The following is a 26,943-nucleotide window of genomic DNA, read 5'->3' as shown; positions in this document are numbered from 1 at the left end:
TCCAGGTCAGGCCACATGCCCAGGTTGTGGGCTTGATACCCAGTACAGGGGCATGTAGGAGGCAGCCAATCAATGATTCTCTCTCATCATTGATGTTTCTATCTCTCTCCCTGTCCCTTCCTCTCTGAATCAGTAAGAATATATTTTAAAGAGAGAGAGAGAGGAGTATATATGTTTGTAAATAAGAAAACATGTATTTGATGCTCTTAGAAAGTCTTATTTTCTTTCATTAAAACTTGTGCAGTATAGGGAACTCCATAGGTTCTCTTAATTTGAAAAAAGTTAGAGGGAAAGGTACTAATTCAGAGTTCCTTGGGAAAATGTGTCACTTATATATTTTTTATGTTTATTTTTTTAAATCAAAAACTGAAATATTTTCTATTCAGAAAATATATTTGGATCTAAATATCTTCTATAATTTTAACCCTAAAGCATCAATTTAAATATTTTAAAAATTGTTTGGATGTTTGCTTTTTAAATAAGTTAGGTTACTGGAGTTCTACATGTTACTGGATCACCTGGGGTAATTTTCTGATTGGAAAATTAAGAACTATAGTCAGAGGGGAGGACATGAGAATTTTTAAAGAACATATCCAATTTACTTTAGAAGCCGAACCTCTCTTATCATGTGACTTGTTTTGTATGTTTGTTAAACTATATTATCACATAAGCATTGCTGCTATTGGCACAAACAGTGACAGTTGATTCGGATCATCTGAATGTCCACTGTCTGTTTTAATTTGTATGTTCGTTTTGACTCTGTCATATGCTCAATCTTCAGTGGAAGTCATGAGAACATATTATTTTTGCCTGCTCCCTACTTTACGTTGGAAATATTCTTTTTTACCCAGACGGACCTTAAGTTTGATGTAAGGGATTGTTTCCGTTGCCAAATTTTGTTCCTTGCCAAGTAAGGGAGTTGTGAACTCTTCAGTGATGCCTTCCCCAGGATATTTACAGATGTGGTTGGGAAAAGTCATTTCATCCCAGACCTTTGCACGTCAGGTGCTGGGGTGCCCGGGCTCCGGCTTGCCCCCATCGCTGTGGGGATCACGCAGGGCTCCCGCAGCCAGCCTGCGCCCGGGCTCCCGCTCGCCCCGATAGCCACGGGGATCACACGGCCAGCCTGCGCCTGGGCTCCTGCTCGCTGCGGGGATCACAAGGCCAGCCTGTGCCCGGGCTCCCGCTTGCCCCGATTGCCCGGGGATCACGCAGCCGGCCTGCGCCTGGGCTCCCACTGCCCCTATTGCGGCGGGGATCACAGGGCCAGCGCCCGGGCTCCCGCTCGCCCGCGGGGATCACAAGGCCAGCCTGTGCCCGGGCTCCCGCTTGCCCCGATTGCCTTGGGGATCACCCGGCCTGTGCCCAGGCTCCCGATCACCGCGGGGATCACGCAGCCGGCCTGCTCCTGGGCTCCCCGCTCACCCCAGTTGCCACGGGGATCATGAGGCCACAGGCCAGCCCGGCTTCCTGATGGCTGCCTTTGCCCGCCCCCATCTCTTGCCTGCCGCCTGGGTTTCCGATCACCATTTTTCCATTCTTCCCCTTTCCCCTCCCATCATTGCAGGATATGCAAATTAGCCGCCATCTTTGTTGGCGGTTAACTGCCATCTTGGCTGGCAGTTAATTTGCATATCGCCCTGATTAGCCAATGGGAAGGGTAGCGGTTGTACGCTAATTACCATGTTTCTCTTTTATTAGATAGGATAGAACTAGAGGCCTGGCACACGAAATTTGTGCACAGGTACGGTCCCTAGGCCTGGCCTGAGATCGGGGCCATCTTCAGCTCCAGGCAGCTGGCCCCGCCCCCCACTGCCACCCACCCCCAGTTCCCCATTTGCCATCGGGCAATTGGAACCTGCCGTCTGGGGGGAAAGGTCTGAGAGGTTGGCTGACAGGCTCCAATCAGGCAATCAGGGCCTGAGGGCTGGGGGCAGCTCCTGCATTGAGCGTCTTCCCCCTGGTGGTCAGTGCATGTCATAGTGACTGGTCGTTCCGCCGTTTGGTCCATTTGCATATTACCCTTTTATTATATAGGATATGCATAGCCCATGTACATGGGCAATAGAGTAGTGAAGACCTGAGGGTGGGGAGGGGATAGGGGAAGGGAAGAAAGGGGGGGAAATGGGAGATATCTGTAATATTATCAACAATAAAAATATATTTTAAAAAAAGATACTCATCACATTTCTAATCCCATGTTTAATGTCTCTTTCCCATTATTTAAGCTTCAAGAAGGTAGAAACACAATCTTGTTTCTTTATGTGTTCCTAGCACCAAGGACAGTGCCTCACACATAATAATTATTTGTTGAAAGAGAATGAATGAATAAGACAACTTTCTTTTTCGGGGTAACTCTTATTCACCTATCAAGGACCAAGGCCAGATGTTATATCCTTCAGGTTGGGTTACAGTCAAATCTGATACATCTTTGGATCCCTAGGGCCTAGTTTGGAACTTGGTACATGATTCATATATCATAGATATTTATCAAATAATAATAAACTCTTGGCCAGGAATTGATAATTGTTGAAACTGGGTGATGGGTATATGAGTAGGGTCCATTACACTGCTCTTTCTCCTTTCATCTATATTTAAAAATTTTCCATAATAAAAATTTTATTTGGTTCCCTTTTGACTTCACCACCTTCTGACTGCAAGTCACTTGACCTTTCTGAATCTCAAATGCTGCCTCTGAAAAATAAGGATAACAATCGTGACGACTTCACAAGGACGAACGCATGCGAAGGGTTCGACACAGAGCCTGGCACAGTGTGAGCGGTTGATAAACAGGAGATATTATTATCGCCAGCGCCAGGTCCTCCCTGGCTCTCCACCTGGACGTTGGGAGAGCTGCCGCAGGAGCGGAGCAGGCTACATTCTGCCACGGCTGCTGGCTCCCACTCGGTGGGTGCATGGCCCCACAGGGGTGCGGGGAGGGTCCCGCGGGCGTGCAGGAACGACTCCCGTCCAGTGGTGTAGGGTGGCGCGTGGCCAGGCAGGGTCGGCAGAGGTGGGGGCTGTTGGCGCAGGGGTCGGGCTGTGGGCTCACCGAGGCCGGAGGGTCCCACTCACAGCCCTGGCTGTCTCGGCCCCTGCCACTGCGGCTGCTGGCCCTGCCTCAGGCCCCCACCGCCCAGGCTTTGTCTGGAAGGATGTCCAGAAGGACGTCCAGAAGATCGTTCGGCTGTATGGTCAAATTACCATATTACCCTTTTATTATTATAGATAGGTCAGCTGTGAAAGAAAGAAGCCCTTTTCCAGCTGGCTAACTTGTTGAAAAGCTAGGCTCTCTTAATGATTGGGAGTCAGAATAGCACAAGTCTGCTTGGTCAGAGTAGGATCAGGTTTGCCAAGATGAGATATATGTTACTAATGAGAGATAAGGAGTGCTCAGGTTAATGTGCTGGCTGAAGGCTTGGCACAGCCAAAAGGTTGGGCAGACTAGAGCTGGCACAATGAGTGTGAGAACTGAGATGAATGGGAAGGCTTTAAATGGAATATTGGTTATTGACAAGGTAGAGTGTGCCTCTTTTATGGGTTTGATGCTCCTGAAACTATTACATCCTGCCTGGAGTATTTATTGGCCTTTCTGGTATTAGGAAGACCAGTAGCTCAAGTCTATCTTTTTTGTTTCAGTGCAAGTTCCACTGTGGCAGATGGTTCATCTGGTGGTTTGGGGTGTAAGTTCTAAGAGATAATGGAATGGAACTAATATTTGTTGATTGACCTGATGTGCTGGACGCTGTGCCAGACAGTTGATATTCCCTGACTGATTTGTTTTTTTATTCCCTAAGTCTTTAATTATTTGAGATTCTACAAATATTGCTGTTCTTCAGTATGTAAAGACTGACTCAGACAATGTGTATCATTTCTCCAGTGTTTCAGATTAGAAATCTAGAAATCCATTCAGTTATTCATTCATCAAAAATTTATTAGATTTTTAGTAGTATTGGTACTATGTTGGCCATTGGGTATAAAAAGAGTAAAATAAAAGAAACATGGCCACTGTCCTTATGATATTTATAATCTAGGCAGACAGATTGACTTTAAATAAACACACACACACACACACATATATCTATATATCTCTGTGTGTATATATATAATATACATAGAAGATATGTACACATATATTTTTATAATTACAAAATAAACAGTAATTTGTAGTAAATACTGTGAAAGGAAAATACCAGGAAAGGCAAAATTCAGGGGCATATGAAAGACAATAATGAGGAGGGAGACATAATTTAGATTGAGGAGTCAAAGAACAAAGTGACATCTGAACAAAAACCTGAGGCTAGCCAGGAGAGAGTTAGCCACCTGAAGAGAAAGGATAAGAAAATTCTAGGCAGAAGGCAGGGCTCGTGTGAATATGCTGAGGTGGGAAACAACTCGGGGTGTTCAAGGTTCTAAAAGGCCACTGAAATCTAATGGGCAGGTGGAGAGTGGTACAAGATGAGGTAGTATTTGACTCTTTCTTGCCCATCACACCCAATTAGTGTTTTCAAATGTAGGTGTTATTATTCAGGCACAGTGAGGCCAGCAGACGAGGAGACCACTGCTATGGGAAAGATAGGTTGTGAGGAGGGCACACCATGTCAAATGGGGTCATCTAGGGAAGCACACGGTTGGTCAGGAGGCAGCAGGAGGCGGGGGGAACATGGACAAGACTCTTTATTGTGGTTTTCAAGGGAAGAAATGAATGAGGCAGAGTGAACAGGCTTAGGTTTTGCTAGTTTGAGTAATTTCAGCAGGCCTGGGGCATAGGGCTGCCTCTAGTTGCCTGGTATCTGGCCCTTTGGTAATTAGGGCAAGTGGATAATGGGTCCCTGTGAGAGCCTGTGAGAGCCCTCCCTATAAAGGAGGTAGTTGCAGTGTGGGATCTGGATTGGTTGGTTTGCATATAAAGTCATGCTCACAGGCTAGTCTTTACTATCACAGGGAATAAAAAGGCATGATTCATACAATCAGTTATTATTGCTCTCTCTCGTCATCTTCCTCTCTGCCGTATTTTATTTTCTGTTTCTTCCCTAATCCCACATTTAGGCACCTATTATGTAGATGCTAAGTATGAGATTTAAAACTGACCTCTCTGCTTCCATTTTCCCTTTTCCATTGATCATCTTGCAGATCACCTATAGACAAGTGTTGTTTTTTTAAGTCTTACTTTCATTAAGGAATCTATGAGTTTGAAGGGATATTTAGAGGTGATATAGCCTAACTTACTATATGTATATGTGTGTGTGTGTGTGTGTATATATATATATATATATATATATATATATATATATATATATATATAATATTTTTATTGGTTTCAGAGAGGAAGGGAGAGGGAGAGATAGAAACATCAATGATGAGAGAGAATCATTGATCAGCTGCCTCCTGCACACCTCCTACTGGGGATTGAGCCCACAACCTGGGCATGTGCTCTTGACCAAAACTGAACCGGGGACCCTTCAAACCATAAAAAGACATGGATGAGCCTTAAATGTATACATTACTAAGCGAAAGAAGCCAATCTGAAAATGCTAGATATTATATGACTCCAACTATAGGAAATTCTGGAAAAGGCACAATAATGGGGAAAATAAAAGTCAATAGTTGCCAGGGTGAGAGTGGGGAGAAATGAATAGGCAGAGCATAAAGAATTTTTGGGACTGTGAAAATACTCTGTACAATACTTTAATAATAGATGCATGCCATTATACTTAAGTCAAAATCCATAGAATGTACACCACCAAGAGTGAATTGTATAGTAAACTGTACACTTTGGGTAAATATCAATATAGGCTCATCCTTGGTAAAAAATGTACCCTTCTGGTGAGTGATATTGAAAATGGGGGAGGCTATGCATGTGTGGAGGCAGGGAATATATGGGAACTCTCTATACATACCCTCAATTCCTCTGAGACCTAATTCCTCTGAAAAATAAAGTCTTAAAAAAATGCCATGTCTTGTTCCATTGAGGATAAAGACCATGTTTTCTCCCTTTGGATTCATTACAACATAGTAGTGACTAATTCCTTCCTGAATCCTATTCCTCGGGAATATTTTTATATTTATAGAAGGCAATAAAAACTCAGTTATCACTTAAATCTGTATTGTGCATTGTCTTTTAATTGGTAAGGGATGGTGTAGTTTATTCATAAGAAACGGAAACTCCAAGTCACTATTTATTGAGGTTCACCATGTACTGGGAATTCTGCTGTGCACTTTTATGTGCGTCATCATTTAATCTTCAACACAAGCCAAAGAACACACACACAAATCTTCACAAGCCTATGAACCTACTATTATTATTTCCAAGATCACACAGCTAAGAACTAGCTTATCTAATTTTGGAACCCAAGTCTGTCTAATTTTCCAAGCTCTTGCCTCAATCAAAACTCTGTACTGACACACATTAGTAAATTGGCTAACTGGGCATTCCCATTGCAGCTCTCTACTGTCTCAGTCTTCACCCTTTTCATTATGGATGCCTCATCTCATTTTCTTGCCTGGCCCACTCTGGGTTGCATTGATCAGAAAGGAGATCTATTTTATTGAAGGGAAGAAATGTGTTTGGTTTAGGAGTTATTAGAAATAAGATATGTTAGGCCAGTAAATTCATGGAGACATTGGAAATAAGAGACAAGACAAAGAGGTTGAGGTTTCCCAGTGTTTACATTCCTGTGACTCAAGAGTGCTGAGAACCAAGAGCAAAGCTGAAGTTTAGCCAGGAGGATGAGTTGTCTGAGTTTCAGGATCCCCTCCTCATTTTCCTAAGAAAAACAGCATACACATGAAGTAAACAGTAGTAAGAGTGAAGTAACCTGTGTAATTAGGGCTGAAGTCACCCATAGTATAGTTAGCTCCATTTGGAGAATGATCTTAGTGGTGGTTTGGGAGGGGGTTGCATCACAGCAAGGAGGAGACCATGAGTACAAACTTGTGAATAGCCCTAGCTGGTTTGGCTCGGTGGATAGAGCGTCTGCCTGCAGGCTGAAGGGTCCTGGGTTCAATTCCGGTCAGGGGCACATGCCTGGGCGGTGGGCTCTATCCCCAGTAGGGGCATGCAGGAGGCAGCCAATCAATGATTCTCTCTCATCATTGATGTTTCTATCTTTCTCTCCCTCTCCCTTCCTCTCTAAAATCAATAAAAATATATTTTAAAAAACTTGGTGTATAAATCAGAAAGTTTATACTACCTCTGTGAGCCTAAGTGCTTTTTAGGTTTGTGGGTTTAATATGCTACTGGACTGATTTGGTTAGTCTGAGAATAAATTGAAAAACTGTTAGTTCGTAGGGTCCTACCTGTTCCATCTGATACTGGAGTTGTGCAAACGGATGCTCCACCCATCAGCACTGGGAGACCATCGAGCTTGTCCTGCTGATTTTTAGGATTGAAAATGGATTAATAGGTATTAATTATATAGTTATTAATAGTATAATTATGGTAATTTTAAAATGGTGATATCATAATTATTAACGCAGCTATCTCCCTGTATACACCTATCACTAGTTTCTACAAGGATGGCTGAGCCCACACAATGGCTTAGGATAGGATGGAAGAGAGTCAACATCCAGGGCTGTCTCTGGAACCCTTGTTCCATTGTAAACACTCTCTTCTATCCCCCAGCCTTTCTCCATAATGCTTCCTCTAGGTCTTGGTTTTGATGAAATCTAATCTCAAAGTAGACTAACAAAAAATTGGTTGTGATGATAAATGGGTGGGTGCTGACTTGTTCAGTTTTTTCCATGGCAACTTCTGAACAAGTGGCTCTCAAGCTTCAGCAAGCATTGCTTCAATGGGAAGGCTTATTAAAGCACTGATTTCTGAGCCCTCCCTCCAGTTTCTGATTCAGTAGATCTGGAGTGGAGCCTAGAATTTGCATGTCTAACAAGTTCCTAGATGATGCTAATACTGCTGGTCTGGGAACCACAGTAAGCAGTAGTGTCCCATGAAAACTATAAGCATATAGAAACCCTTGAACTTGTAAAGGTGGGGAAGACTACATCTAGTTAAGATGATCAGAAAAAGTGTCAAGTTTATTATGGGCGACACAGATATGAATCAAACACTACTAGTTCTAATGCTCTTAAGTATGGGAATGCTGGAATTTATATTCATTTCATTGGCAGTACCTCACACCTTTAAAAAAGAATTAATAAATTGTGTCCCTTCTAATGTGTTTCTTTATTTATTACACAGTGCAAAAAACTGTAAGAGTGCTCACATAAGTACATTTAAAAGTGTATTTTGAAGAGATTTATCACTTTATATATATGTGCAGACTCTCACACACATATATTTGTTCTGAAAGCATAGAAAAATCTGGGGAGGGTGAATACTGTCTTGCTTTATCCATTGGCATGTTGTTTTCATTTGTGATGAGGTGAATGCCCCTTTTTGTGATCTAAACTTTTGCAGTAAAAATTAAAATATTATTTTGGGGAAGAAGGATATTAACTTGCTTTTGGCAAGAAGAGGTGGAAATAATTATACTTTTTATGTTTCCTAAGGAGTTACCATATGTTAGGCACATGTTACCTCATTTATCCCTCATCAGTACTCTGCAGGGCTGTATTATGTATTATCTTCAATTTGCAAGTGGGATTCAGACAAATTATTGCATTTCATCAGTTCTAAGATCAAATTAAAAAAAACATTTTAAATCTTTGAAATTTAAATGAATCTTATAATTGATGGTATCTTAGATTTGATGAAAACACATAAATTGTACTATTATTCGTGCAAATTGAAAGGCAATTAATTAGAAGGTGGCCGTGAGGTGGGACTGGGCGAGTTGGGCCTGACATGCCCTGGAGCCAACCTCCCGCAATTCCTCCCTGACCGGCTGCACTGATGTCTGCAGAGTGAGTGGGATCCCTCCCTCAGGTGAGGTCCTTTGGTCTGGCCTGTGGGGATGGGGCCAAAACTGGCAGTCTGACATCCCCTGAGGGATCCCAGATTGCGAGGGGGTGGTTCTCGGGTGACGCACCTGGGAATTGGGCTCCTTCCTCTCTGGTTCCAGGGTGCATCACCCAAGAACCACCACTACCAAGTCACTGCAGTTTGGCAGCTCCTGTGTTGAGTGTCTGACCCCTAGTGGTCATTGTGTGTCATAGCTACTAGTTGGACGGTTGGTGGGCCAGACAGTCGCTTAGCCTTTTATATATATAGACATATATAGATATATATAGATTACATATAATATTCTCATTCATGGTTGAATTGGGTCTAAATCCTGTAATTCCCCCCCCCCCCAGTAAATTGCTTTACCTTATGTTACAAAAACAGACTTTTTGTTCCTTCTCCAAATGTTCTCTCTCCCTCTTACACACACACACATATTCTCTTTCTTCCTCTCTCATTCTCTATCAAATGGTCTTAAATTTCAGTATAAACTACAAATATCCTGATTATAAGATGCTCTGCCTTATGTCAAGTCTTATGCTTATTTTGAGTTGGTAAACTTCATCTACCTAATGTGTTAGTCTCCTCTCTCCTGCTAAATTACTCACTTCATCTATTTTGCTCAATTCCCTTTTATCCACAATCCTTTAGAATCAGTTGCTTTGACACTGTGGAAGAAACTGAGCTTCTTTCTTAAATATTTGGTTAATTGGACACATTAATTCTGACTGAAACAATAAAGGTATTTTAACTTTTATTGAGCAACTTAGCTCTCCTAGGCCAATACTTATCAAATTGAGCACACAACCTCAAATACTTAGCATCAGTTTTACTTGAAGAAGTAGGGCATTTAGCTTTTTCCTCCCTGGCTACTTGAAGATCAAACTTCATCATGAATGACACGGTAACTATCTGGACCAGGAAGTTCATGACCAACAGACTACTTCAGTGGAAGCAAATGGTCATTGATGTCCTTCACCCTGGGAAGGCAACAGAATCCAAGACAGAAATTCGGGAAAAACTAGCCAAAATGTATAAGACCACAACTGATGTCATCTTTGTGTTTGTATTCAGAACCCACTTTGGTGGTAGCAAGACCACTGGCTTTGGCATGATTTATGATTCCTTGGATTATGGAAAGAAAAATGAACCCAAACACAGACTGGCAAGACATGGCCTATATGAGAAAAAGAAGACCTCAAGAAAACAGAGAAAGGAACGCAAGAACAGAATGAAGAAAGCCAGGGGGACTGCAAAGGCCAATGTTGGTGCTGGCAAACAGAAGGAGTAAAGATTCTTTGGTGACTTTATCTGTGAAGGTTGTGCAGATTTTTCATGAGAGGATTGATAAACTATAAACTTAAAAAAAAAAGCAGTAGAGCATTTAAAAATGTAGATTAAAGTCCTTGAAAAAAGTATTTTTTATATTAAATGTGAAAAGATTATGGAATAGGATGAGATATTCATTTGTATTTTTACGGTAAAGTTTTATGAAGTTTGGAGCTGGTGGTAGACCACTTATAGCACTTGTGGTTGAAACCATAGACTTTGGAGCAAGACTTCGAATCCTAGCTCCATTTTTCTCTAACTATGTGTCCTTGGGCAAGTAGCTTAACCTCTTTGTGTCTTAGTTTCTCAGTCTCCTCATTTATAAAATGGAAATCATAATATCGTCTGCCTTATAGGGTTATGAGCATAAGTCACAAGTATAAGTTAAATGTTGGGACAGTGGCTGGTACATGGTGAGCTCTCACTAATGTTACCTATTTTCATTTTGATTTATACTTCCTGATGTCCCAGGGGCAAATTTTTTCGGTTCTCCTTTTTTGTGAAGGTATCTTGGCATAAAAGTTTGAGAAGCCCTTCCCCAGGGTCCTCTCCAATATGTTGCACTTGCCTCTCTCTGTTGGTCTTTTGTAATGTTTCATGAATGTATTGTTTTCTTTTCTTTTTTTGCAACACGATTAAAAACAAAGAGTAGCTGTTTTAGGAATTTGGAAAGTGAAGGGGAATGTCCCTCAGTTTCATTCATTTTTAAAATAAAATAACCTAATAATTGGGAGTAGTGAGCCATGGTGAAGATTTCGGAGGTAGGGAAGTGAAAATTTTCAAAGTCTCAGCTCTCCTTGGGACCAATATTTGGACACACTGGTCATAAAATATGAAGTCTGTAATTGAAACTTTCTCTTGTAAGACTTGGGATATGTGTAGTCTCATCTGGTTATGGCTCATTAGGGAATAAATTTTCTGACGCAAATGAGGTTTTAAAAAAAAGCGTAGTGTCTCTTTATTTGGTTAACATTATTTCTGCAGTTTGTTTTCCTTGTCAGCTTTAAAAGGAAGAGAGAAAAAGCAAAGCACCCTGCCACACTGCCAAAACTTGGCAGAAGTATTTCAGTGAGCAAAAATTTTCCACCTTCAGCAATGTTTGAAGTAGCTGCACAGTGGGGGCCCCACAGGCTATTTTTGGTGCATCAAAACATCATATCATGTAAAGTTTAGAAGGCTCGGGTGCCTGAAAGCCAAAGGAAAAGACCAGTGTAGAACTGGAGGCGCCTGTCCCCTGTTCTTTCTTGCCTCTTCCATCTGATATTATCTTTGGCTCAGTGGTTCAGGAATCAGAGAATCAGAGGCCAGATCCTCCATTTACCATTGACACTGCTGGACCCTACTCTGCCATCACCATCACCTAGGACAGGAGCTGCCTAAGAAATTGGAGAGCAGTGGGAGCTACCCTTCCTTTGCTACCCTCCTTTACTTACCAATATTTTCTAGGCTTGTGATTTTTGCAACTAGAAATAAATATCTTCTAAGTTCATGATTTTTGCCACTAGAAATGAAAGCGCATGACTATTGACCATAACTCATAGTAAATGAGTGCCTGTGAGTTGTCATGCTCGATACTAAACTCACACCATTATAGAGCAGACATCATTCTTTCTATATCAAGGGTGAACTTGAGTCTTAGAGGAAAAAGTTGGGTAAATTATTCAAGGTCACAAATAAGTCGTTGTATTAGTCAACTTTTCCAAAAAAAAACAGGACTAATAAGAAATATGTATTTATTATGAAGAATTGGATCAGACATTTATGGAAGCAGAGAAGTCCCATAAGAAGATTATATCCTCTATCTGCAAGCTGGAGAACCAAGAAAGTCAGTGCTGTAATTCAGTCCAAGTCCAGTGGCCTGTGAACCAGAGAAGCTGATATCATAAGTCCCAGTCCGAGGTCAGGAGAAGATGTCCTGAGATGCCCCAAGTCAAGTAGTGAGGCAGGAAATAAAAGGGATGACTTCCTTCTTCTTCTGGCTTTTGTTCTATTCAGGTCCACCCACACCGGGGAGGGCAATTTACTGTGTCTGCTGATTCAAATACTAATATTATCAGGAAACACCCTCACAGACACACCCAGAAGTAATGTTTAATCTGGGTACCCTGAAGCCAGTCCAGTTGACACATAAAGTTAACCATCACTAGCCAGAGGTTCTGGATGTTGGAAAATATTTGACCATTGCATCGAGCCTGTTATATCAAGTTGCTATCAGTGAATAACTAATCACATCATACAAAGGGCACATTTGTTTCTGAAGTGTCTGTGGGTCATCGTGAGGGTTGAGAATCTAGGCTGGCTGATGTAGGCTAGGTGGCTGGCTGGGGTAGCTCTGCTCTATGTGCCTCTCAAGTTCTGCCTGAGATCAGCAGGTTAGCCTGGACATGAATAAGATGGAAACTGGAAATACACAAGGTTTCTTAAGGCCTGTGCTTGGAACTGGCATACTCACTTCTGCCCCATTCCATTGATCAATGCAAGTCACAAGGCCAAGCCCAATGTCAAGTAGCAAACAGATAATATTCCACCTCTATGGGTTGTAGTGGATGCTGTGCTGCACCTCCTCATCCCCCTTTCAGAACCACTTATTCCCTCATCTGCCAGGAATGTTTGTTGATGATGGCTCACAGATATCTCCACCCCTGACTCCCACTTCAACCCTCAATTCAGGTTCCCCATCCCCACTGTCTACCAGGAACTGCCCTCAGTGGAAGGATACTCCTTTGCCCAAAGGTGCCCCTTTGAGCAACTCACATGCAATGTCTGGTCATATGTGAGGGCACAAAGACTGGACCCCTTGCCTCAATTCAAAACATCTATGAAGGGCTTTCCCAACTCCAGGGCTTTCCATTGGGTTGGCTGAAGCCTCAGTCCCATTTTTCTCTCTGTCTAATCTTGCTTCCCTCACTCTGTTAAAAGTTCTGTTCCTAAGAACACTCCTCAATAATTATTACCTGCAAATCTAACCTTCCACCTGGGAGGAATCCCAAAGACAATGGCCAAGGACATGGATAGAGTATAGGATAGAATCATACCCAATTTATAATAATAAAAGCATAATATGCTAATTAGACCAGACAGCCGAATGTCCTTCCAGACAAAGCCGTGGTGGCCGGCAGCGGCTGCGGGGTGATGGTGGCACCTTCCCCTGATCAGCCCGGTTGCTTCCTGCAGAGGGAGGCCAGACTGTGGCTTAGGCCCGCTCCCATCAGTAGGACATCCCCTGAGGGCTCCTGGACTGTAAGAGGGGGCAGGCCATGCTGAGGGACCCCCCTCCCCAGTGCACGAATTTTCGTGCACCGGGCCTCTAGTAATACAATATTACCATACCTTTGTAGTTAACAACTAGGCTAAACTGCATGCCAACTTAAAAAAAAAAGAAAAAAAGCATGAATTAGAACACTGAATCTCTGTCTGAAATGCCCTAATATGTATTTAAATCATTGGTATTAGACCTCAAAATATATTTGAGATGAAACTCAGTTTGTAAAGGTAGGTAGTCCTGAAGAGTTGTGGGCAAATGGAAACTTCATAAATTGAATTACATTCTAAGTGTTGGTAGGAGTTTGCTACTCTAAAGTGAAAAATGCAGTGAATTATTTTGTGGATAATCACTTTAATAACTTACTGATTTTTCTGTGTCAGGTTTTATATATCAGCACTTTATTTCATTTTTATAAACCCATTTCATATTTTTATGATTCCATGTGTGAAATTATAGCATGTTGTCACAAATTTATTTTTGGGCTCTGATTCTTAGTGGATTTCCTTTGCATTAATTTTAAACTGATATGAACCTTAGCAGATTCAAGGGACTCCGGAAAGATCTGGGGGCAGGATTGTTGGAAATGGGTACTATGGAAATAATGAGTAGAGCAGATGAACAGCCCAGGAGAAGAAACTTTGGGCCAAGTAGTGCTTCTACAGTAAACAAGCAGGAACATAGAAAGTAGATACTTGCCCTATTCAGGGACGGGTATTAAGAAAACAGCTACAGCAGAAGAACAAGTCAGTAGGAAAATCAAGTGTTGCAATCGAATATTGCCTACACGCTCTTTGTGATCTGCAGGTTGAGAAAGGCAAGCTGGGCCAGAAAGCATGTCAGAACACTGGTGGCTGGGGAGCTGGAGGCCCCCATGTCAGGAAGCAACAAGCTCAGAAGAGTGATAGATCCAACAAACATTTATTCAGTACTTATGGTATGCAAGTCATGTTTACATTCATTGTCCTCCTACTTTCCTGGGAAGGTTGTGGCTCTCTGATATGTTTACTATATCAGCCAGGGTCCAGAAAATATTCTTGATATTTTAAACAGAGAGAATTTCGTTCAAGGAATTGGTTACACAGGAGATGACAGAGCTAAGAAGCCTAAAGTAGACCATGTGAAATCCTTGAGGTTAAGAGTAGGAAGGTGCTACCACTGCCTAAAGCTTAAAAATCAAAAAGATCCAGGCTCACCAGGCAGAAGCTGGGGTGATAGCAGGCCTTGCAGTAAGAGTAGGTTTATAGAAGAGAAAGTCACTGCCACAGATAAGGCCTGAAGCACAAAGACGGGGAGAAATTCCCTGGCTTCTCCTTTTCTTGCCTCTGAAGTGGGGATAATGGTGGTTTTTAGTTGGATTAAATGGGAAAATCTGTGTCTAACCTGTATGTTCTAGGCCTCATCACAGAACAAGATCTCACATTCTTTTTTGGGTGTGCTTTTTTGTTGTTAATCCTCACCTGAGGATATTTTTTCCCCATTGGTTTTTAGAGAGCAGAAGGGCGGGGGAGAGACAGAGAGAGAAACATCATGTGAGAGAGACACACCTATCGGTTACCTCACACATGCACCCCTACCTGGGAGGGGAATAGAGCCTGCAACGGAGGTACGTGCCCTTGACTGGAATTGAACCTGATGCCCGTCAGCCCTCAGGCTAGTGCTCTATCCATTGACTGAAACCAGCTAGGGCTCACATTATTTTTATATTTCAATTTTTATGGCATGAATTTTCATCATACTTGACTTCAGGAGATTAACTCCCTTCAAAGTATTTCCAGTTATTTCTAGACATCCTCAAAGAAGTTCTCTTGCCAACTTGTTTCTTTTGCAGTTGCTGTGGGCTTCTGTCCTGTTATTTTTTTCTGCCCTAGCTCCCACATGTCTAGTATCTGCTTGCAAGGCCACTTGCTGAGGTTTTGCCAAGGCTGAAGTTTATCCAGGGTCACTGTCCATCAGGATAACATAGCCCATGCCAAGGGCGTTGACTCTTAATGCTCCCAGAGAGCCTGGTTCTTGGGAAGCCTCCATGTGGCTTGTTTCTGTGGCGAGGAGGGGAGAATGGTCTGCTCTGGCTCTAAGCTGTCTCAGTCCCAAATATGCAGAGCCTCTCAGAGTCGTTCTAACTAGTTCCTCACCTGGTGTCACATAAAAACAAAACTCACAGAGGTTCTGGAACTTGCTTCCACCCTCTCGGCTAAAGGGATATCTCGGCCAGGGCTTGGAATGGGAACAGATGCCTTGCCACCTCTCTCCCCCAAACCCCACACCCTCCTGCTTCTTCCATTTTCCACACTGAAGCTCCTAGATACATCAACCACTGTGGGACGGAACAGGGAGAGTCAAGTAGGGAGGAGAGGTCTAGATGTCCTTGGTCTATGAATCATTCCTGGAACAATACTTGGAATGTGGTATATTCTCAATGAATGGTAATTATCATATAAATAAGAACCCCCATTTCCTACCATTCAGATGCTACAAGTCCTTCCAGTTTCAGTTTAGATGTCAGTTCTTACAAGAATCCTGGCTGTAATCTCTTCAGTATGAAGTGGCTCTCCCTCTGTGTGAGATTCCTAGGGCTGCAGTACAAAGTACCAAACACTGGGTTGCTCAAAGCAACAGAACCATATTCTGCCACAGCTCTGAAGGCTGCAGGTCTGAAATTAGTGTGTTGGCGGGGCCATCTTATCTCTATCTGCTCTAGGGGACATTGCTTCTTTGCCTCCTCCTGGCTTCTGAGGTTCTCTGCAAACGTGTTGTTTCTTGGTTGGTAGCTGCATCACCCAAACTGTCTTTGTTGTTTCATGGATGTCTTCTCCCTGTTTGTCTTCATCTTCACAGGATGTTCTCCTCTCTTATAAGGACACCAGTCAGAGTGGATTTGGGCCCACATCAAGGATCTCATTTTAACGTAATTATGTTGCAAAGACCCTATTTCCAAATAAGGACACATTCCGAGGTACCTTTTTGAGGGACATAATTCAACTCCTAGTATCCTCCAATGATCTAAAATCTAATAGCAACAACCTTATTTCTCTTTTGACATCTATCACATTCCAGCTTCATTTTTAGCAATTTATCTTTTATTTCCCCTTACAACACTGAACACTTCTAGGGCAGAATCTATTTTTGTGCCCTGACAATACCTGACCATAAGTTTGGTAGTTAATAAATGCTTGGGCTCTCTTCCTGACTCACAACCAATCCATTAGACTGGGGCAGGCTGCCACCTTGCTTGGTACGTGCATTTCTGAGTTTCTTGTGTTTTTGGCTCTTTGGTTGATTTCTTTTCTGGAAAGAATATAGATTAGGAGGATGGGCTTGGCTAGCTGAGATAGCCAGTTACAGCCTGCCTCAGGTGGTTAAATATTTATGTTTTCTGGGAGTGAACAGCAGACTTCACTCTACAAGGGGAAATAATCTTATTTGTCTCCAGTTTATGTCTCTTTTTCTTCTTTTTCATTTTCAGCATCCTGATGATATCCTTAGTTACAGTTGCTATGGAAGTACTGTAGAGTTTCCTGCAGTGCTGGGTGGGGTGGTGCCTAGAGTCCTCTTCAGTGCAGATTTATGATGATGCCCAAGCTGTGGGTTTCATTTGCTAGTTTTATAGCTTAGTAGTTGCTTGTCATCAGGGGAGTGATATATGTTTATTTTGGTCCCCTGATTTATCGTACTGATTTTTTTCTTTTTCATTGGTTCTGGAGTACTCGTCTTCTTCTTAAATACTCAACCCATGATATCACAGAATATAAAGGCAGGGCCAGCCCCATCTTCTTGTCCTGAATCAGTGAACAGATGCAGTCCCTCCATATCAGTGGTGAGGGGCTATGCCGGCTTATCAAAGCACTTGAAATCTTTTAAGGATGTACAGTTTCAGAATTGAGACTAAGAGGAGGAAAGAAAACCGTGCTATCTGGAGACTTGGACTCCGGTTGCTTCTATAAAATGGAAATAGTAATAGTAATAGTAATAGTAATAGTAATAGTAATAGTAATAGTAATAGTAATAGTAATAGTAATAGTAATAGTAAAGTAGTAATACATGTCCCACCCACATAATAGGATTGTTATAAAGGCCTCATGATTAATGTATGTGAAAACAATTTATAAGCTATACAGTGCTATAAATGCTCCCAATGTCATTGTGAATCACAACTAAAATCTTTTTTTAAAATATATTTTTATTGATTTCAGAGAGGAAGGGAGAGGAAGAGAGAGATAGAAACATCAATGATGTTTGATCATTAATCAGCTGCCTCCGCACACCCCCTACTGGTGATCAAGCCCACTGCCCGCACATGTGCCCTTGACTGGAATCAAACCTCGGATCCTTGAGTCCACAGGCTGACGCTCTATCCACTGAGCCAAACCAGCCAGGGCTCAACTAGAATTTTAATAGTCTTGGCTCTGCCTTTGACCTGGGTGACCATGGGAAGTAACAATCTCCCTTGAAACAATGATATATCATCTCACAACTGTCAGAATGGCCATCATCAATAAATCAACAAACAGCAAGTGTTGGTGAGAATGTGGAAAAAAGGGAACCCTCATGAAATGTTGGTGGGAATGCAGATTGGTGTGGCCACTGTAGGAAACAGTATGGAATTAATTTAAAAAATAAAAATTGGAACTACCTTATGACCCAGCGATTCTATTTCTAGAAATACATCTGAAGAAACTGAAACACTAATTCAAAAGAATATATGCACCCCTATGTTCACTGCAGCATTATTTACAATAGCCAAGATTTGGAAGTGGCCCAAGTGTCCATTAGTAGGTGAATAAATAAAGAAAGTTGTGGTACATTTACACAATGGAATATTGGCCATAAAAAAGAAGAAAATCTTAACTTTTTCATCAGCATGAATGAACCTGGAGAATATTATGCTAAGTGAAATAAGCCAGTCAGAGAAAGACAAGTACCATATGATTTCACTTATATGTGGAATCTAATGAACAAAAAAATCCTGTAACAAACAAAATAGAAACAGACTCATAGAGACAGAGAACCGACTGACAGCTGTCAGAGGGAAGGGGGATTAGGGGGTTGGATAAAAAATGGTGAAGAGATTAAATAAAAAAGAAAACACCTCATAGACACAATCAACAGTATGGTGATTATCAGAGGGAAAGGGGAGCGGGGGCAGGTAGAAGAGGGTAAAGAGGGGGCATAAACGATGATCAAAAGATACTTGACTTGGGGTGGTGAACACACAATACAAAATACAGATGATGTATGATAGAATCATACATCAGAAACCTATATAATTTTATCAAGCAGTGTCACCCCATTAATTCAATTACATCCCCCATCCCCCCACACACATCTCTAATGAAGACCTGAGTTGGCCTCTTTACTAAACAATCTGAACAAATGTTCAGGTCATTTTGTAGCATTTTCAAGGTCATTTTTTTAGGAAGGAAGGGATAATATAACCTTAATTATCAGGTTGAAGAGGAGGAAAAATCTTGATTTTTCTGGATATCTTTTTCAAGTTAGTTCTTTAATATCAAGTTTTTCTGATGCATCTATCCTTGTTAGGCATGTTGGCATGTGCTATTGAATTTTGCTCCTTCGCATAGTTGTGTTTTTTTTGTTTTGTTTTTTTTTGGTATGTCCTTTGGTTTAGGGTAGACACTCAGCCACCTATTAGAACACATTTAGGCATGAAGACTGACAATTCTAGGGAGAAGTTCTGAATACACTTAGTGATTTGATTCATGTATCTTAGTTTAAAAAATCTGTTAATTTATTCTGGGGATGCTCTAAAATTGATGTCATTACAATTAAACAATTCTTAATAAAGAATATTCTGCCTGACAACTCTAGATACATTTATTATTCAGCTTTTCTGGAAGCACTTTTTCTTTTCTATTGGATATATTGGGGTGGCATTGGTTATGGAAGCATTTTCAATTTGCTCATTTGGAACAAATTTTGTGTGTTGAATGCAGTTGGTTTCTAGAACTGACGCATTTTCCAAATACAAGTATGACCTGCCCCCGCTGCCCCCGTTGACTTTCTTCTGCCAGCATGTTGTCCAACTCTTCTTTAAAGTGCTGTCAGAACATGGTCCACTCATCATGAACAGGAAACAGGCTTCTTGCCCACTCTTACAAAAGTAGAAAGATAATTTGATTTTTAAATTATAAGAAAAGAAGAAACCGAACTAATTTCTACTCCTCTAAGACTATTATTATGAGACATTTAAATAAGTGAGATACCCAGAAACGAAAGGAAAAGCTGCAATTTTCATGGTTTTGAGTAAAATGCAGCAGAATTTCCATTTCACTTTACACATCAAGTAACTATCTTGTGAGTCAGTATAAATACATCAAGAAACCAAGACTCCCTGGAAGACAAGAGTAGTTTCATGTGGGCGGGCAAGTATTTAGGCAATTCAGCATGAAAAACTGGGCCATATGCTCAGGCCTATTTCTCTATATTTAGATTTTTGATGCAAATTCTATCTCTGTCTCTAGAAAATAAATCCAGAAGACCTTCAAAGACAACAATGAAGAACTCATTTTACTAAAGTGCCAATACTGCCAGCTCTGAAAAAGAACAGAATTTTCAGTTCTATCTAATCAAATAATCATCTTGACAATTTTTGCAGCCATAGTTGTTTATGGAACTGACAAAAGTGACCATTCGTTTAAGATAAAGTCCAGTGTTAGTTAAACATCCACTATATAGTGCACATTTGATTTAACCACATGGGTGGTTTACCCCAAAAATTCTTCATAAATTGCTGAGGAAAGAAATAATTTGTTGCTGTTGAATGATCTGGTTGCCTGCCTCGATCTTCTGCTTCACTATGGATGTTTATGCAGACTTTATTAGAATAACATTTTGTAGGGTAAAAATAGTTTATCCTGCCTCAGCTTTCTCCATTTGCCAGTTTCAAACTTTCTCTTTCATTTTTGATTGGTACCACTTTGGAACTATCTCTTTATGATTCAACTTTTGCATTTGTGGAGAAGATAAAATAACACTTCTAAAATAATACAAGGTTATTGCAATGATTAGTGGAACTTCACACAGGGCCTGACATATAATAAGTGCCCAATAAATCTTAACCTGTCTTGCCCTAGCTGGTTTGGCTCAGTGGATGGAACATTGGCCTGTAGACTGAAGGGTCCCAGTTTTGATTCCGATCAGGGGCACTTACCTGGGTTGCACACTTGATCGTTGGGGGCATGCAGGAGGCAGCCAATCAATGATTCTTTCTCATCATTGATGTTTCTCTCTCTCCCTCTCCCTTCCTCTCTGAAATCAATAAAAATATATTTAAACAAATAAATCTTACCTGTCTTTACTTTTACTATTCAAGATGTGAACTTGGAAGTCAATAAACATTTGTTAATTCTTTAGTTATGAAAGACAGTGTCTTGATATAAGTCTGAAAATGCTCTTATAATGGATATAGTGCCTCTATATGCAAAGTGAAATATAGATTTTAAACAATTACCCTCATTAATTATTCTAGATTTTCTTTTTTTTTAAAAAAAATATATCTTTATTGATTTCAGAGAGGAAGGGAGAGGGAAAGAGAGATAGAAACATCAATGATGAGAGAGAATCATTGATTGGCTGCCTCCTGTACATCCCCCACTGGGGATAAAGCCCGCAACCCAGGCATGTGCCCTTGGCTGGAATCGAACCTGGGATCCTTCAGCCCGCAGGCTGATGCTCTATCCACTGAGCCAAACCAGCTAGGACATTCTAGATTTTCTTTACCTTCCTGATTTATATATGCTTTGCAGCAGAGCTTGATGCACAAAGATTCACTTAGCTTGGGTATTATTTTTATGGCCATTTTTTCCCCTTTTTTGGGTACTCATTGTCTATGATGATAAGATAAGAATTTGGGTACAAATAATTTGTTTTGGAGGTGATCTCAGCAAGCATGATCAGGAATGGGAAGGTAAGACTGGCAAGAGAAGAATGCCATTAAGGTACCTTGATAAACAGGTTACTGTAGAGGGCTAGTGGGCTCCATCCTCCTGGGGTCCCTCTGAGAGTCTACATAAACCTGTTGACTTTGAGCCACCTCATCCAGCTCAGTACCATACAAATCCTATCACTTTCTAAGAGTGTTACCACATGAAAAGTTTGGGAAGCATTGCTATAAAGAATCATGGAGAGCCCTGACCGGTTTGGCTCAGTGGATAGAGCGTCGGACTGCGGACTGAAAGGTCCCAGATTCGATTCTAGTCAAGGGCATGTACCTTGGTTGCGGGCACATCCCCAATAGGGGGTGTGCAGGAGGCAGCTGATCGATGTTGCTCTCTCATCGATGTTTCTAACTCTCTATCCCTCTCCCTTCCTCTCTGTAAAAAAAAAAATCAATAAACTATATTAAAAAGAAAAAAAGAATCATGGAGAGAAATGTAACCTGGAGAAAGGAAAATTTAAGTTAAGCAGTATGGTCAGACGGTGTGAGGCCAGACGTTGGAGACGTAGGGTTTTTGTATACTTGAAAAACTGTCCAAGAAAGAGAAGTTCAGGTAAAAGCAGTGTCAATCGTTGGAAAACACAGGGAGGCAAATAAAAGCGCTGTCTGAGTAAACAGAGCTGCTTGTGAGGGGCAGCACGTTATCTCATTTACTTCTTAGAAGAATCATGTGAATTGGAGTCTTTACTTTTCCCCTCAACCCGCAACTAAACTATTTTGCAGATGATAAAATGGACATTTCAGAGGTTTTGCTATTCACCCAGGGTCGCAAAGCTAGTTACTGCCAAGTGCGAAGATTAGAACTTGAATTTGTTTGATGTTGGAGCCCATTCTCCTTCCTTCATTTCAGACTAAATTATTCTCTCTCCCAGGAAGTGTTCAAGCAGAGATTGGTTGCCTACTTGGAAATTAGGAGGGATTCCTATAGCGTGGTACAGAACCAGATGACTCTCAAGCTTTTTGCAGTTAATGACTTAATAGTACTACGAAATAAGTGTCATATGCTAGACCCTCAATTTAAAATTGTTTATTTCTCAAATTAGGAATTTAAGTTCTGGTTTATTTAAATGGCCATTAGATGTTTTTATTTTTTGTTTATGTTCTTTAAAAATTTGTTTCAGAGAGGAAGGGAGAGGGAGAGAGAGAGAGAGAGAGAGAGAGGAATAGAAACATGCCTCCTGCATGCCCCCCACTGGGGATTAAGCCTGAAACCCCGGGCATGTGCCCTGACCGGGAATCAAACTGTGACCATCTGGTCTATGCTCAGTCACTGAGCCACATCAGCTGGATCATTAAATGAGGGGAGAGGGAGAGAGAGATAGAAACATCAATGATGAGAGACAATCATTGATTGGCTGCCTCCTGCATCTTCCTCCCCCTACTGGGGATCAAGCCCACAACCTGGGCATGTGCCCTTGACCGGAATCGAATCTGGGACCCTTCAGTCCACGGGTCAATGCTCTATCCACTGAACCAAACTGGCTAGGGCCCATTAAATGTTTTTAAATTACCTTTGATTTGATACTAATACAAACTGTTTTGTTAATTGTTTAAAGCATTTCTTATTAGCATTGGAATATGCTGCTTGAATCAATAATAGTTTAGGGAACCAGAGGTCACTAAAAAAATGAAGCAAGAAAAGGTTGTAAATTAATAAAGGCTAGAAATGGAAAGATAAATGAAGTCCAGACACAGAAAACGAAGGACAGATTATGCTTAACTGTGTCCAGAAAAGATGTGAGAGATGCACACAATGAAGCCTGTTATTTAAAGAGGGGTTGCTGAGCTATAAGAGTTGAGTGTATGGGAGCAGAAGCACAATCCTTTTATTTTTATGTATGTATGTATGCATGTATGTATGTATGCATGTATTTATTTATTTTTGTTAATCCTCACATGAGGATATTTTTCCATTGCTTTCAGAGAGAGTGGAAGGGAGAGAAGGGCGAAGAGAGAGAGAGAAAGAGAGAGAGAGATAGAGAGAGAGAGAGAGAGAGAGAGAAAGAGGAGAGAGAAAGAAATATCGATGTCAGACACACACACACACACACACACACACACACACACACACACACACACATCAACTGGTTGTCTCCTGCACATGCCCCTACTGGGGGTAGGGATTGAACCCACAACACAGGTACATGCAGTTGACTCGGAATGGAACCGGAGACCCTATGGTGTGTGGGCCCATACTCTAACCACTTAGCAACGCTAGCCAGGGCAGAAGCACAATTCTTTTAGTGTGCCCAGCATTGTTTGGGCTTTAAAAGAATAATGGCTTTTGTTTCTGGCTTTACATTTGAAGTAGGATGGATTTAGAAGAAGCCTGTGATCATTATTAAAATGTTGGGGGTGGGTAAAAGGTTCTATGAATTTCTATGAATTATGTAAGTTGTTATTTCTGTCTCCAATAGGGAGGGGAGGCATCTGGCCAGTCACATTCCTTCTTTATTACTTTCCTTCAAGTCAGGAATGTAGTCAGAATGCCCACTAGGTGGTGCTGAAACAATTGTATAGAATCCTGTGACCTCTAGTAGGATATAAGGATAGGAACTGTTAGAACTCAAAGGCGTTCTGCCTAGGATTTCAGCTTCAAGACATGAAGATTTCATACATCGAGAGGACTATCAATGCTTTTTAAAATATCATGTGATATCAAAATGCCTGTCCAAAAAAGGTGAAAAAAATACTACCTCAGAGTCAAGGTTAATATTGTTGGTAGGAACATGGATTTCATTCAGTATCTTTTCTACTGTAAGTAGTAAGCTTTAAGGAGAAATCTAATTCACTAGATTTGGGGGCATTTATGAGGATTTCAATTTATATTATTATATCTTTTGGCTACCATATACTGTTAAAAAGTTGTTTTTTCCACCTTTATATCTTATCCTTAAATGTCACCTCCAAAGTATATAAGATGTGGATCAATACTTATGTCAAAAGCAGTGATTTGGGGGAATAAAAAGAAATAAAAGGCAGGCAGAATGAAATACTAATTGCTGAGGCAAAAAAGCAAGACTTTAGTTGAAAAGTAGATGCTGTTATGACTGAATGGTTTTAGATTGCCTAAGGCACAATTTTAAAATAGTTTTTTTTTTTTCTTCCAAACCCAGTCCTGGATCAATCCAAAAATTTGTTTTCTCCAGTCCTGCACTTGAACTGCCAGGATGCTAAAGAAATATCCCAAAACAGGGCAGTTTTAATGCTATTATAAAGTCAAGGTTTTGTACAGAGGGCTGGAGGTTCTGAAAAGATGGCAACTTGAATGAATTCATTCCTCCTCACTGCCACTGTCAAACCAACACAGCACCCACTCTGAGCCCCTGAGGTCCTGGGTCTGAGAGGGCTGGAGGGTGCTAGCTGTTTGAGTCCTCATGAAAAAGCCAACTGGACTTTCTGTCCAAGGGCCAACTGGAACCCACCTTTATTCCTGCCTAAAAGATAACAGAAATGTCCATAGCAATAGTGTTCGTAATAGCAGAAAATGAAAACCACCTACCCATTAATTAGTACAATATAAAGTAATCAGCTGTGATATATGTGTACAATGAATATTATATTGTACAGCACTGACAAAGAAGGAACCATGGTTCCATGTTGCCACATGAAAACAAGCATGCACTGTGTATATAATAATAAGATATATATGTATATATATGTATATGTGTATATGTATATACATATGTATATATGGATGGTGGCTACTTTTAGGAAGTGAAAAGCTACAGGGGCTTCAATTATAACTACAATAGCTTAATTTGTGAACTGAATGGTGGGTCGAGATGTGATCATTGAGGTATAATTTATATTTTTGGCATGTCCCAAATAATTAAAAGGAGAATAGGGGAGAAGAAGGAGGAGGAGAGGAGAGGAGGAGGACAAAAGGAAGAGGAGAGGAAAGGAAGAGGGAGAAGACCAATTCGGAAGGACCTGGAATGGGAACTAGCAGGCCACTGAGTTCTAGGAGGTGTGTGGTTTTTGGCAAGAAGTCACCATTCTGGAGACTCAGTATAAAAAGAAGGGATGAATCTGAGGCCAGAGTATATGACTACTAGGAACATCAGATGAAATAGCAAGGATAGGAAGGCACCCTTTCAAATGGAGCAGATTCGTTCATTCAAAATCTGCTTGGTAACTATATGTGCTCTGCACTGTTCCAGGGTACAGCAGTGGACAAAACAGCCAAAGATTGGCCTTAAGGTGCTGAGGTGTCTGATGGGTAAATTCTTTCTGTGTCCAACCTATGTGTGTGTGGACTTCCCAGCTAGGCACCTGGAGAGGGAGAGAGATTGACTCATTCTACACATATGTACTGAACACTTCATAGGTGGCCAACTTTGCTGGGTGCTGGGGTTATGGGATGAATCCTTGCCTTTGAAGAGCTCATAATCCATGGGGGAAAGCCACACCTGCGCTTGGGGAATGCACAGGCACCTTTGGAACCCAGAGGAAGTGACAGAGAGTGTTGGGAGTCTGCTTTTGCTTGGAAACAGAGAGGCTGATCTTTAAGGACCACGATGGGAATTCAGAGTTAGTGTCAGCTCATGAGCATGGATTACAGCTTCTGCGGGTCCCAAATCACCTCCCTTTACCCTTGTGTCTGCTCTCCTCACACCAGCCTGTCATTGTTAGAAATTCATTCCATTGCCTCAATACATTTTCATTATTTTTGAATACTATGCTATTGTATTGAAAGTTTATAAAGAAATTCTTCATAATCTAATTTGGAACTGTAATGTTTTGACAAGAGCTATGCCCCAAAATGTCTTGTTGGCAAAAACACATAAAATGCTGTGACATTCTGAGAGGCACAATTTAATACAAAATATGGACTTAATGTGTGTATGTTATTTTCTTCTTTGAGTCTTCTAAGGTTTGAAGAGTACCACAGAGGAAAGAGGAGCTGTGGATGTGGGTGTGGCTTCAGGAGAGGACCCATGAAGGAGGTGGGAAAGGGCCCCAGCAGCTGGGGAGGGAATAGGGGGCCTGGTTATGAATCAAGATACATACTAGGAGGCCTCTTCCATCAACATTGCTCTGGAACTCTAAAATATTCCCCCTCTCCAAGTGATAATTGTATTGATACAATGAAGGAAGTAAAAAAAAAAAAAAGAGAGACTATGTATTCACTCAATTATTATTTTTGTGCTTACTACCTGCCAACTATGCACCAGGCTCTGTGAAAGGCACTGGGGCACGGCCTGAAGCACCCATTAAAGGCAGTGGGTTGTGACTGCTTAGAGCATTTGTTCTGCTCCCAAAAGGAGGGAAATTATGGCCTGTGAAACCCTAAACCCAGTGCATTGAAGGCATGGTACTTGAGATTTGGCTTCTAACATGGTTTAAAATCCTGTCTCCCAGTCCTGTCTTAAGAAGGACTTGAGCTTGTAAAGGTTTTATGTGGGGGAAACTACACATTAGAGCTGGAAAATCTGACTGCTTACTTTTCTGGCTTCCTTTTACTTAAAGCAATTTTTTTTAACTATTAAC

At 41.2% G+C, this 26,943-nt stretch overlaps 1 protein-coding gene and 1 long non-coding RNA gene across 2 annotated transcripts in view; both read left to right on the top strand.

Annotated features, from left to right (window-relative positions):
- LOC118660433 overlaps positions 1-26,399 on the top strand; it is a 50,768-nt gene extending 24,369 nt beyond the window's left edge. The window contains exon 3 of the long non-coding RNA XR_004968916.1: positions 26,318-26,399. This is a non-coding gene — a long non-coding RNA (uncharacterized LOC118660433). The remainder of the gene's footprint in view (positions 1-26,317) is intronic.
- On the top strand, positions 9,795-11,046 carry LOC118660432 (40S ribosomal protein S24-like). The gene has a single exon (XM_036317856.1). The coding sequence runs from the start codon at positions 9,795-9,797 to the stop codon at positions 10,191-10,193; it is 399 nt and encodes a 132-aa protein (XP_036173749.1). The 3' UTR covers positions 10,194-11,046.
- Positions 26,400-26,943: the final 544 nt, after the last annotated feature.

The sequence above is a fragment of the Myotis myotis genome, unplaced genomic scaffold, assembly GCF_014108235.1.
Source record: "Myotis myotis isolate mMyoMyo1 unplaced genomic scaffold, mMyoMyo1.p scaffold_m19_p_7, whole genome shotgun sequence".
NCBI lineage: Eukaryota > Metazoa > Chordata > Mammalia > Chiroptera > Vespertilionidae > Myotis > Myotis myotis.
This window is presented reverse-complemented; position numbering and strand designations above follow the sequence as displayed.